This window comes from Cephus cinctus, unplaced genomic scaffold, assembly GCF_000341935.2.
Source record: "Cephus cinctus unplaced genomic scaffold, Ccin1 Ccin1_scaffold3262, whole genome shotgun sequence".
In the NCBI taxonomy this organism is placed as follows: Eukaryota; Metazoa; Arthropoda; class Insecta; order Hymenoptera; family Cephidae; genus Cephus; species Cephus cinctus.
In genome coordinates this window covers 129,975-143,434 of record NW_014334519.1, presented here as the reverse complement: position 1 = coordinate 143,434, position 13,460 = coordinate 129,975, and the positions used below count along the sequence as shown (strand labels likewise).

Here is a 13,460-nt window from a genome sequence, read left to right as displayed (position 1 = left end):
GGGGGGGGGGGGGTCGCCGATAGTCGTCTAGTCGGCCGCGTCAGGACGTTCTTTGTGATGTTACTACCTGGAAAAACGTCTTACGCCACGCCACAGTCACAATAACATTTTTCCACGACGATTTTATGCTTTGTTGAGATTTTCAAAAGGACTTACAACGACTGGTCCATGTGCGTCTATTTTTACACTAGGTTACATCTGGAACCTGATGCGGAGTACAAGTCTGATCTAGGGTAGAACACCTAGTGGATCGCTGACGGTGATCTATATATCTTGTATATAATAGTTTTTACTTTTTTTTTAACCGCACAAAATACCCGGCCAAAGGTAGAGCTTTTGGACGGTGCAATAGCATACCCTGGTATTCTAGACAACGCGTTAACATCCATTCGGACGGTGCTTGTCGAGCCGCGAAAAACCAAAAAATAATATAAAAAAATGTAACTATGCAAGGGTGAGCCTTAAAAATCCAGGCAGGATGTACCGACAGGAATGGATGTTAAAAAAATTGGGAAATAAAAAACAGGGTGGACAGGTAAAGAGGTAAAACAAAATGAGTGAACCGCAGGAAAAAAAATCGGGTTTCCCAACGAGTCTGACCAGTGAAATAGGGGTGTGACCTACCTTCGATATATATATATATATATACCACTGCGAACAGCACGAACTGGTATACACGCTAGCGCGAGTGACTATCAGGATTTTTCATACGTACAATGTATGCAGACATCGAGGGTGCAGTTTGAATTTTGTCCCAGGGTTAAAATTCGAAATATTCAAATTCGCACGATACATTGTTAAAGTTTTGAAAAATTCCTTTGCGATAACCACCAGTGTCCATCTTCTTGTAGAAGACGTACCGCCAACGATACTTTTCGGATTGCCTGCTGGTTCCGCAGCCGTCGACCCTTCTGGCGCTCTTGCAGTATTCCCAGGAAGTATCCTACACCTGGAGTGTCTCTTTGCCAGAAAACTAGGTAACCCAGAGTGGACGTGGACATCTACCTTTCGACAATATTTAACTGGTGAGTGAAAATGCGGTTGCTTGTTGCAATTTCAAAATGAAGTGACCAGCGAAAGGGTCCGACCAAACTGATTTAAATGACTAACGCAGAACTCGAAACAGGGTTGGGTAGTCCAGACTGGTCCCTTTCATATTTCCTTGATCTGAAGCGAGGACAGGATAAAGAGTACGCTGGAGTGCACATTGCGTAAGGGTTTCTGCCACAAGGTCGGTAATGGAATAACATAGGTAAAAGGGGTAACCCTTGTGGTTGTCGTCTCTACCGGTAAATGGCCACCGTGAAGCGCCTTGCAATTTACAGTTTTCCCTATCCGGTAGAGGCGCTGCGATCGCGGCTATCTAAATACCTACCTGACTGGCCTCTACCCCATTATATGGTAATTACTCTGCGAATGAATACAAATGTAGTTCATAAATACGCAGGACTACATACAGCCACTGCACGTAAAATGCGCTTGGAGGATTGCGCAAGCCAATGGTAGACATTGTGACCACCTTAAAGAGAGCAGAGAACGTACTGAGATAGTAACTCCCGTAGCAGATGTTATAATTACTAAATTCAGCCACAGTGCCCGTTTCGCAAGCGTTACACAGAGAGTGAGAAAGCTTTGGAATATTTATACATCTTTCCTTATTCATATATTGTGTATAATCTTAATTCTTCCCTTTTCACAATTCTCCATCCAAAGTGTCTCGAAGTCGCACGTGTCAGCAGAACCGTGCCTTCCATTATCGGAGCAATTTTACCAGAGGGCGAAGACTCTGAGCATTAGCTCGTATATCTATAGACAGTTCTTGTACGTGAACGTATTCGCTGACTTTTTAGTATTTCGCGACTTTTATCCTGCCATCTATTGCTTAAACCAGTGCCGGGGCAACTCTCTTAAGTATCTTCGAGATATTTCTTCACTCGTTCACCGCAGAGCGACCGTTTTTCAATATACGTTTCAATAAAAGTTTTTATTCTCCGAAGTGTAGATAAGTTGTTGGCCATTTTCTTTTTTCTCGGCTTCGTACGCACTGCGCATGCGCGCCGCCAGTATGCGTAGGCGACGAACAGAAGTGCATCACGGGTACGTTAACGGTGGCTCTCGTTTATCCGATAGAGAACATTGAATAATCAAAGGCGAACGAGGCTGCGTTTGAAATTACCTTTAATCAAACCGGCAGCCGCACAGCCCTGCGATATTTATCGTATCGGATGAGACAGCAGGTTATATCGTAGCGCCGATCCAGCTGCTCGTCATGATGAAACATTCACGTTACGCTGCGTACGTACCTGGCAGATTAATGTCCAGTCGGTATCTGTTGGGACTCTGCTTTATTGCCGGTTATGTTACTATCGCGAATGGGATTTACGAACGATCCACCCGAAATCCTTGACAATTAATACGGGAAGGTTTTTATGTCTGAATTTCGTGTGGCGACCGTTACGAATTTGTGTTAACCGTCAACTCGCACTGAAAGGGATAATACAATTGATAACGCGTGACACGTGAGTATATATCTCGGTTTAAAGTGACAAGTTCGTCAAGTACACAGAATACGTTTAAGGTTGTAGTGCTTTTTTGAAGAACGTATTTTTAGGTTGGAGAAAAGTAATTTTTTAAAATTCCCCGTACCAAACCGTCATGGCGAATTTAATATCGCGTCGGTATGTAAATATTGTCTATTACCCAGCGGAGTGTGCGTGCTTATATCTCGAGGAATATATTTCATCGAGTCTTTATTCCATTTCGATTCTCTCTCGTCTCTCGATTCCTCTTTGAGGAGAAAGGAATATAATATCCTGTATTCGCATACACGAGGTACGAATGTCAGGATATTTTTGTAGCTGATTTTTGTTTGTACAGGATGGGCGATAGCTGCCTCGGAAAGAGATTGGAAATATCGTTTGTCGATATACTACGCGAAGGCCCAGGATTCAGGGATTTACACGTGCTCGACACCCAGAGGATTGACTAACTCTATACGGGTTCGTGTGTTAGGTGAGTGTTGCATAACCTTAAAATAAACGACAAACCTTCGCCAATGCTATTCCTCGTCAGTGATTACTCGCGAGTGCTTTATTTGAATTCGACTGAAGATTCAAAGATTTAAAATGGCGACGCGATACGACGCCTCTTTTGATCCTCTCTCTCGTCCCGACTCTCGTAACAGCAGTCCAACGACTCCATGGAATCTTCTCATTTCCCAGCGCGACGCTAACTACGTTTCTAGCTAACGAGGCGTTCATTTTTTTCTTACCAGACGACGAAAGATACGCTTTTCGACAATACTGGCTCACGCTTCGCGGCATTTGTCCTTTTACAGACGTTCACTGTCCTAGTTTGCCAACACTGACGCCACCCTTGATCGGCAAGATAGAGGGTGCACGTATGGGTCAAAGTGCTACGTTCGAGTGTCCCGAGGGACACAGGTTAGAGGGTGTATCCAGTATGACCTGTCAATATAATGGTGAGTCCTTATCATACATCTGCGCTATTGAGGCGATATTTATTGAAAATAAGGATTATACGAATTTATTCGAATTAATAATAAAATTGTGAATTTCTCGAGTTAGATGAAAGACGTTAGAGTCTCCCTTGCGAAATTGGAACCGGCTACCGTATAAATAGAGTCACTTAATCTCGAGGTAGCTGCTACTCTAATTATACGGGAGTGCGGATCAGTTTCGTCCCGAAGACAGATCTTTTACTTCGGATGGATATTGGTGTCTCGAAGATGGCGCTCATTCTCGAGTACTGAGATGAGTTCGGAGGTTATAGTGTGGGAGAGAGATAGAGGGAGCAAGCTGAAGAAGAGTGAATAAGAGGAAGGTTCTCCCACTCAAGTTTTTCGTAACGTTCTTCCCCACCATCGGCTCCTCTAGATTACCATCGTTTTTTGCAACTCTGACTTTAATCTCGCAAACTGTCGCGCGCCGTTCGAGTCGCAAAAATAAATGCCTCCCGGTCCGTCTCGTTTCTTCTTAATTGAACCGGTTGATACCCGAACTCCTCTTATTCCACCACTTCCATCTCCGCCACCTTCATCGTCTCCTCTAGTTACCTTTATTACCCTCCGGTTGAACAGTTCTTTGTCCCATGAAGGCAAACAGCCCTTATCTGAAATCATCCAATCCAAAGTCCCTTTCGGAATTACGCTTTACCCACTTCTGCCAACTTTCCCGTCTTCCAGTGGCAAAGAAGATGGGATGATTTAAAAGATATAACATTACAACCGTTCACAAGGCTCCATATTCATTTTTCAGGACAATGGTCAGCCAAGGTACCACAATGCGTAGCCATACTCTGCCCTGAGGTCAAGCCTGCCAACGTGAAGCTACAGCTTCTCGAGCACAACAACAGCTACGGCGGTAGGGTTGTTTTTGCCTGTATGTGGGGACACAGACTCAGCGGAGCACAGAGCATCAGGTGCGATGGCGATGGCACATGGAATGGTACCATGCCAACGTGTTCGGGTGTGTATATCCATTGATGAAGTTTTCATTTGATTGATTAATTTGGTAAAACTTTTAAATTTATCGTTAAGCATCCTGAGCAGCGTGCAAGATCAGTCGATTGTGTTAAATTGATACAAGCTACCCTGGGACGACAGGCGGACCTACCTCGTACGTCACGGCGGCATCTTCACTGTTAAAATAAACTGTGTGTTCAGCAAGGAGGGTTACCGTTGGAATTGTACCGAGGGTCTGGAGTACGTTAGAGAAGCGCATGGGGGATGAACGGGAGAGGAAGAAACCAAGGCAGTGGATGGAACGGAATTGGTTCATTACAATCGGAAACTTTCCTAACTTCCTCGATGAGTATGAGGTGGTGAAAGTTAGTCGAAGTCCTGAAGCCTCAGGGGGTGTAGCTGTAGAAGTGGATGGGAAGGATCATCGGCCGGCGACTCCTCTGGTATGCCGCAAGCTAGCCACATCCTAAGCCTCGTGCAGAGCCAGTGTTCCACCCTCGATTTTGGGCGCAGCCACCTTTGTTCCTCAGACTCTGGAAGCAGTGGATGGAGTCAACGTGATTTTATCACCTGTCGGGATATATATGTATATATATATATATGTATAGTTTAGATAGCTATTTCTTATGTCATTTCAACTGGAGCGAAGGTTGCTAGGGTGGCTGCGTTAGCGGCGGGTTTGGTTAGGTTAGGTTAACCCCTAGGGTGGTCAGAGAGTTACAGTTACAGGCAGATCGTAAACGAAGAAACTTTTTAAAAGCGGCTCGATCGGCCTTCCCGAGTTAACTTTATACTCTGGCTAATAAAATCTGCAGGGTCCGGTAATAGCCTCTACGTTTACCCAAATAAGGAACGTGTGAACGATTAACGACAGCTAATTAAAACTCGGCAGGCTAATTAACTAATACGTTACTACTCGTTGAACTTTCTTATTGGAAATATTACACAGTTATTTGCCTTGGAGGTAACATTGTAATTTTAAGGGACTTCGGCGCTGTCTGGCAGCAGTCAGTTTTAAACCGTGGATATTACCAGACGTCGTTTCAGATCGTATTCTACGGGTGCGCCTGCACGTCTGGCTAATGAAATTCTTGAATACGTAAGGAGCCACGATGGAATAGGAGAAGCAGGGTCGGTGGGTTAATTTCACAGGAGACTGATAGTGTATTTGAGTAGCTAGTACTAGGGGGTAGATCCAACCCGATATAATCTTGACTAATAATGACCTGGAGTCGATGGATGATCTGGAAGAATTCCAAAATTATATTCGCTACTACATATTAATTGCAATACAGCCGGGAATCTCGACAATGGTCGATTTTGAGGCCATAGAGAATCTATATACAGTAAGAATATGGCGGGGGGATTGGACTACCCTACGTGAAGTCAGCCACTTCTTGTTACTCTGACGCGTTTATGAAGCCCCTTTGTATTATAACAATAATGAAAGAGCCGTTTGAAAAGGTGGCGTCAGATTAAAGGCAGAAAGTAGAAGACCGAGGAAAGGTAAGGTAAACGCCAGGTCGAGGTTATACGTGGTGGTAGGAAGTAAGGGTAGTAAAAGGATACAATAGAAAGGGTTGGCAATATTGCGGGACAAGGACAATTTCGATTTACTTCAGTCGTGCTTGGTCATTTGAAAGCTTTGGCGACTGTCTTCTGCCGACTCAGGCAGCCTCCCTGGACCAGGAGGTGAATGAGACACAGCGAGATGGAAGTAAACGGAAGAAGGGGTCGTTCAACCCCAAAGGCGAAAACACTTGTAATTACAAATAACAGCCTATTGATTGTACCACCCTGTACGCCGGAGGCAAGCTTTCCGTAAACGGCGTCTCTATTCTCGTATTCTGCATCCCCTCCTGGTCATGACTGGGGGGGTGATCATACCCCTACCCCGTGACCATCCCTTCGCTGGCTAATGAATAAGGGAAAGTTTACCGGTGAAAAATACAATCCTATATAAGTTAGGCAATCCTTTAGCGCTGCGCTCTGCAAATAAGCGAGGAGAACTTTAAGCCGGCATTTCCAACCAACTTCCACCTTTACACCAGCTTCCTTGAGCAGACTGGGTATACGACGTGTTCCATTGGACCCGGGGGACGTTCGAGGAATCGTATCGACGCCATTCGAAGGAAAGGACTCTTGCGAAACTACTGAAACAAATACATTACGTTTATAGGAACTGTCAGAGTTTTTGAATCTCAACGATATTACACGTTATTTCTCTTCGGTTTACATAACCTGAAAAAAGTCATTCGTCGATTTGCAGAGATCACGTGTGCACCGCCCTCGGCGCCAAGAAGCGGTCAGATCGTCGAGCACGAGCGACCTTCCGGTAAGAAGCGTGGACGTGGACACAAGGTAGGCGCCTTGGTGAGATTCGCCTGTCTGCCAGGTCATCAGCTCCTAGGCGAGGCTTCCATCATCTGCACGGAAAATGGCACGTGGTCGCATCAACCCCCAGTTTGTGAGTATCCAAAGTAGAACTTCGAAGGTACACATTTAACCAACCCCAGATTGGATCCGAACGGTTGTTTGAAATCGTAGAGTTCCAGGTTTAGGTATTTTGATTCCTGGGGCGAACGAGGGGAGGTTCCGCTCGTGGCTTATCCCAAAGATGATGCCGCATTCGTTGAACCGAAGACGCTATGTACCCAAGCGAGGAAACAGATTTTGTTGACTCGACAAATCCTTTCACCAAGTATATATGTATACGCGAGGAGGGATGCTACGTGTAAATCCCTACTTCACTAGGTGGAGAATGGATTCCACGTCCGGGTACACGTATGCGAGCGCGTCTAGGAACTTCTAGACAGAGAGTAAAGGGTAAAGGAAGGCGAAAGAGTAAAAGTACGCGAGATCAGCTTAAAACCCAGGAAAACGCGAGTAGCAGACGTAATGCCGTCCCTTTATCCTGTTCGTTTGCCTCCAGGTTGGATTAAGCCGACGTCGGGACTCATGCGGGACCGGAAGTCTGCTGTTTGGTATCCTTTCTTGTTTTGTTGCTTTCAGGCGAGGTGAGATGTCCTTATCCCGGTGATCCACCTCATGGCAGGATAGCGCCTCTCAAGTTCTGGTACAAGCCCGGTGACAATATACAGGTCACGTGTTCACCGGGATACGTCACGCCCTTTGAACCTGTGAAGAAGCCAACCTGTCGTGAGAACGGTATCTGGAGCGGACCACCACCTCCTTGTAGATCCTACCGGGACGTTTGATAAGTCCCGTGTACGCTGGGACTGCATTGCGCCACTGATGATCGGCACCAGGATGCCAGGGGATCCAGGGCATAATTAATTTGCCGGTAATCCGGAGTGAAGTGGAATCGAGTGTCAGTGGGGAAACTGAGTATGGCGTATACGTTTGGGAAGTACCTAATGGCGGAACTGATACTAAGAGGAACAATCAAGACGCCCAGTGGAAGTTTCAATTGTATATGATGCTTGATGATAAGAGTGACAGCCAAGAAGGGATTGGCTTCCCCTTTTAATTCTTCATGATGATCTTTAGAGATTCGAGCTAAGGTTGTACCGAGGTCTGAGGTCTTAAACTGGTGCGTGGTTTTTGCCTGTTGCGTATACTGACACGAGCACCAGAGGGGTCGTTGGTAAAATGGCGGTGGTGCGTCAGCAGGAGAGAAAGATTAATTAAGCTCCTTGTATCTCGCGCGTGTAAATATAATTCCAGTGTGGTGTCAGTTGTGTAAATTAAGTTAGACTATTAGCCTACCACCTTTATATATACATATATGTTACCGCATATATGTATAAAGTACATAAATACGACATACGTAGAACTTAGGATATACGAAGGTTGCATTGGACGTTGGGGCATCCTATAGGATTTAATTAGCAATCTAATCCTAAGAGATATTTTAGAGTCTTTCCTTTCATATCGATGTATAATAAAGGTACCGTTTATTCTTTAATAATTAAATTTTCTTAATCAACCTATGCAATCATCCCTCCAAGATATTCAATCCAAATACAAATCGTTCTTGGGTACCTCAGTCAATCCTTATCGGTGACCTATGTTATTACACCCAGTAAGGCTGCGCTGCAAGGTATCAGAGTTAATATTAAAAAGAGAGGAAGAGGAAAAAAGAAATGACTAAAAATCTTTATATAGCATAAGATAGAAAAGTACAATTGCTCAGTGGCAATAGAACCGTAATTTTTCTTTTTCTCATTTCCTTCATTAAGAAGAACAAGTAGAAAGTAAGAAGAGGCTTGTTGACTCCATCCAAGTAGAGCCGGATGTTGACTCGTTTGTATTAGCAGCCAATATGGCGCTTCGCCTTCCCCCTCTTGCCCCGGATAATGAAAAGCCCCGTCCCATGGGGATACACTGTCTAGACGGTATCAGGGAGTTGCATCAAGTGAAAATACGCAAGGAGAGACCATTTCGAATTTACACAAGACTCCAGTCAGTCAATTCATTCCCCACCAACCCTGGACAAAGTCATGCAACCCTAAGAGGTATCTAATCGTTACCTATAAATCCCCCTAGCAGCCATCTATATTGATTTTGAACAGACTAGACGCATATATGTATATACACAACCAAGGCATACTTAATATCCACAGATCCAGTGAGATTCAAAAGGAAGCGACTAGAACGTAATTTCTTTGAATCTCCCTGTAGAAGAGCATCGAACCACCCTCATATTGGAAACTTTTAATACAGACGTGGCTGCATACCAAGATGGTCTATCCGGGACACTGCGATGCCAGGAAGCCGGAATAGATGTTGGCGTCAAGGTGTGAGAAGTGGAAGTAGAGTGTCGAGGTGATGAGAGTCCTGTCTCCTGTCCCACACCAACTTCCGTTTCCCATCGCTACCGTCCTGGCGGCCTCCTACTATCAGTATTGAGAAAAGTGAATCCCGTGGGGACTGAATAGGATCCTGGATAGACGTATAGATAGCTACGACATAACCTAAGAACAGAGAGTATCAAGAGAGAGCGGCACTCGCTCATGAATCCCAACCAGTTCATCATCTCTCGACAAATGTATTCAAATATATTTACCCTGGTTTTAATAACACTGCTTTTATTCGTTCTGACGCCATGACTAATCCTCCGGACGAGGTATCGTGTTGTGACTACGAGTAGAAGGGAATGAGGAGTCGCTCGAGTCAGCCAAGCGCGACGCTTTAAAACAGCCGTCCGCCTATTGTCAGAGCAGCCGGTTTTTATTGCCAGAAGTTTTCCCAACGAGGATCTCTGTGTAGTCGGGTAAAAAATAAAAATATATATACATACAGACATATGATACAAAGGATATAAAGTTTCGTGTATTATATACAGATACTGTCAACTGAAATTACCAAGCTCTATGGTCGATTCTATTAACGAATTCCACTTGCTTTAACGTATGGTATTTTTTTTGTACTTCTTTTTGTAACATTTTTTTACCCCGTCCTTTTTACGATACTCGTGAGAGTTAATTGTGAATTGACGAGAACTGTGGCAGTAGGACTTTAAATTCCGAACGACGCGACAATGGAATCCCATCGCTTCGTTTTTTTGCGTGTTGCCTTCGTAGCCTTAAGGTGAGGTTAGGAAGTCGGTATAAGTGAAAGTCGTGGGACAAGGTGGGTAGGCTATGTCGGCTAGATACGCTCTTAGGAAAGTTTGGGAAGAATGTGCAAACCTTGTAAAAGTTCCTTAACGTTCTTGAAACAATTAACGTTCCGGCACCACGTGCTCTCTCATCAAACCCCCTTATACTACGGCCCTGCTTTCTTCGAGAGTCCTACGCCCCTTGGGCTAACGTATAGACGGTAATAGAAGGGAAAAACAAGTTGGACAGCTTCTCCTGGCGACTCATGGAAACGGGTAGCAGGTGGAAGGCGATGAGCGCCCTTGGAAGTGTGGGAGAAATGAGAATTACCAGGGCCGAATAACCCGGGCTAGTTACAAAAAGTTCCGTGAGGCGTTGCGGAAAATAACAATTTGCCCTGTGTTTTTTCTGCTTTATTTCTTTCTCTTTTACCTTTCTTGACCTTTTTATTTTACCCTTTTAACTGTTACCCCCGCCTACCACCTCGTTCGTTATACTTCTCTGTCTATTTGGAATTAATGAATCTCTCTGTCTCTCATTCTCTCTCTCTCTCTCTCCTTCGCTAAGCGGCATCCATGTAAAAAAATATGACGAGTATCTATTAGTTTTTACGACAAGCGTATTTCCTCGGCGTCCCCAACCCTGTCGGAGTTCTCGACGATGAGTGTCTGCCTTTAGTCGGGCGTCGACGGTGCCTTGATGAATTCTTCAAGCTGGTCTGACGCAGTGGGATTGGCAGTGCTGATAAGCGATGGGGGACGGAAACAATGTAGAGGAGAAAAAAAAGAAGGAATTCCTCGTATGATGCTGGGATGCGATTTTGTAGCGATCGAAGTAAACAAGAAATGGCGTTGTATTATTTATATACATAATAAATATATATACATACGCGAAAGAAGGGATGAAAGTGATTACCCAAGATATTCTTCCTCTGCGTTTGAACAACGTATCTCTGTACTCTCAGACGTAAAAGGTGGATTGTATATAGCGCGAGTGAGAAGGCTGAAAATTGCCACTGACGTTTCCTAAAAGATCCGCGAGAGTGCGCTTCGACAAAAAAAAATGAAAAACAAAGAAAAGTTCGTTAAGAGGTTAATCGAGTGTCAGATTTTTTATTACCTCAGCCCGGATATTCGAAATTTACAAAAATGTTTACCTCCAAAATCACATCCCCTCGAGGACTCGCATTTTCGAGTGTATTCTCGCGTAAAATTCTTTCCTCGCGTGCGTCGGCGCGCGTGGCGCCAGGCGTCTCTCGCGCTTAAGGTGGCGTATACCTCCGACTAAATTAATTAAGACACTAATCAAGTAGTTTACGTCGTGGCAACATTTTACGGCAAGAGACTCGCAAAGGGGGGTGGATTCGCCAAGTAAGGGATGAGCATCGACGAAGAAGCTGGTGGGAAGGAAGTAACGCAGGAAATAAGGGTAGCAAGAGAAGGAAACGGTGGAAGCATTTTGCAGGTTTTGAGAGACAAATTTCAAGGGGTGGGCCCCTGACTCCCCCTCCCGAACAAGGGGATGAAATTGTGTAGCTAAACCCATAAAGCACAAGGCTAAAATCCCTTTTATTCGTCCCCCCTAAAATACACAGGGATACAACCACCCGCTAAGGAACTTGGTCATTTCTCGAAATTTAAGGCTAAACTTCACCCTTAACGTTCAGCTACCAACCCTGAGAGCTTTCCAATTCGACTAGACCACCGGAATAGAATTTAGTTTCATGGCGTAATATAGACTTTTAACGAGAACCATCCCCTGGTCCCGCATCCACCCTATCGACCCCAACCCCCAACACCAGAAACAATTAATCGAAAACGCTCATAGAAAACGACTGGTAGCTCCTTAAACCGTGATATTGAAAATTCGCCATGTTACCTCGCGATCTTAATGTGAGGAGAATAATAAAAAGTAAAAAAAACATTAAATTTACACAAAAGTTCGATTAATCGTTCCATCAACCCTCCAAGTTGTATGAATAAACGAGTATAGTAAATTCATAGAAAAATTCTGTATATCAAATTGCAATGTGAAAAAAAGAATCGTAGTACGATTAATTAATTACAATAATTTCGCGTTACCCAATGCATCTGACGATCAGCGGTCGAGCTTAACAGGTCCCTATTACCCATTGCACTGTATAGGGATGTACCTATCGACTAGTGAATTCTGGTAATTTTAGTCCAGCAGTAACCGAAGCGTATATGCATTAACAGTATATCCATCGCCGACCAGTCACGTTATATGTATTTAGGCATTACAGGAGACAATAAGGGCTTTTATCGAAAACAGCCAACCGAGAGATAGTTACCACACGTATTGCTAATGGGACCCCCATTAACATGCTGAATATAGCTACGGTCTCTATTAAATTAAACAAATAAAAAATAATCATAACATTAGAAAGTGTAAATGAAGATCGAGGCGTAGCCATTGAAATAGCTGACGAAATAAGTCTGGGGGAAAAAAGTAGATAAGAAAAATTATATGGAGAAGGGGGTGGGTGGGTAAAATATAAAAATTATTTATATAATAAATCAATAAGAATCGACGATCGAATTAATAATTATTAAAATATAAAAATGGCCTAGATTACGGACTACAGATATATATTAAGTCAAAGAGAGATGTATATATGTGTATGATTAAAGGGTAGTTCCCCCATAAGGGTTGTTGCGAAGGAAGAATTAATGCTGTTGTGAAGCTACCTATATAGGGTGTTCCGAGGTAGGTATAAGGGTTGAAATTAGCTTCCCTAATTCCGGGACTAGGAGACCTTATGCCGTTAGCCTGTAAAAGGGGTGGAAAAGGGGGACTGGTTGATGTGGGGTGGGGGGGTTGAAATACTAGAGGTGCTGGGGATACCGCTTCAAGCTGTGAGGGGTCGGTAGAAAACGACGCCTAGCAGCACTTACACTGGCTCCAAGCATCCTCAAGAGGAACACTTACTTTGAGACGGTGAAGACAATGGCCCACCACAGCCAGTGCTGCGAACCTAACCCCTCGTATTCTACCACCTCAACAACAAGGTACTTTCCAGCGTTTCTCCCTCTATCCTTCCGATTCTATACAACCTAACCTAAAACCGCCGTAACAGGTCGAGGATGCGACTATTGCCAGGCGCACGTCTACTGGTAAACAACTGCAGCCCAACTGTCCTCCAGTAATTTGATCAAATCGACGGTCCTACGCCAGTGCATTAAATTAAATCGCGATAGAAAGTTCAACCAGCAATCCTAATCGCCCTGGACCTTGCCTTGCGATGGATACGCGAATATATCCCGAGTGAGAAAAAAAGCCGAGATAAATTTGTCCAACTGTCAGGAATGATATATACTTGGGAAACGTTTCAACGCCGTTTAGAGTGACGTAAGAGAAAAAGGCGGTTTGAGCTGTTTTTTTTTTTTTTTTTT

General features: G+C 44.2%; 1 protein-coding gene across 5 annotated transcripts in view; it reads left to right on the top strand.

Annotated features, from left to right (window-relative positions):
• Positions 1-8,414, top strand: part of LOC107274531 (locomotion-related protein Hikaru genki) — a 17,045-nt gene extending 8,631 nt beyond the window's left edge. The window contains exons 4-10 of one of the 5 annotated variants that reach the window (XR_003061820.1): positions 852-1,025; positions 2,878-3,012; positions 3,338-3,481; positions 4,278-4,487; positions 6,753-6,950; positions 7,039-7,333; positions 7,416-7,633. Coding sequence is in view for 4 of the 5 variants with exons in the window: in XM_015753766.2 (XP_015609252.1) it covers positions 852-1,025; positions 2,878-3,012; positions 3,338-3,481; positions 4,278-4,487; positions 6,753-6,950; positions 7,496-7,701 (1,067 nt within the window). In the remaining variant the exon portion in view is untranslated. Of the gene's footprint in view, positions 1-851; positions 1,026-2,877; positions 3,013-3,337; positions 3,482-4,277; positions 4,488-6,752; positions 6,951-7,038 lie in introns of all 5 variants that reach the window. The other 4 variants (XM_015753766.2, XM_025091763.1, XM_025091764.1 and 1 more) reach the window with 4 other exon arrangements.
• Positions 8,415-13,460: the final 5,046 nt, after the last annotated feature.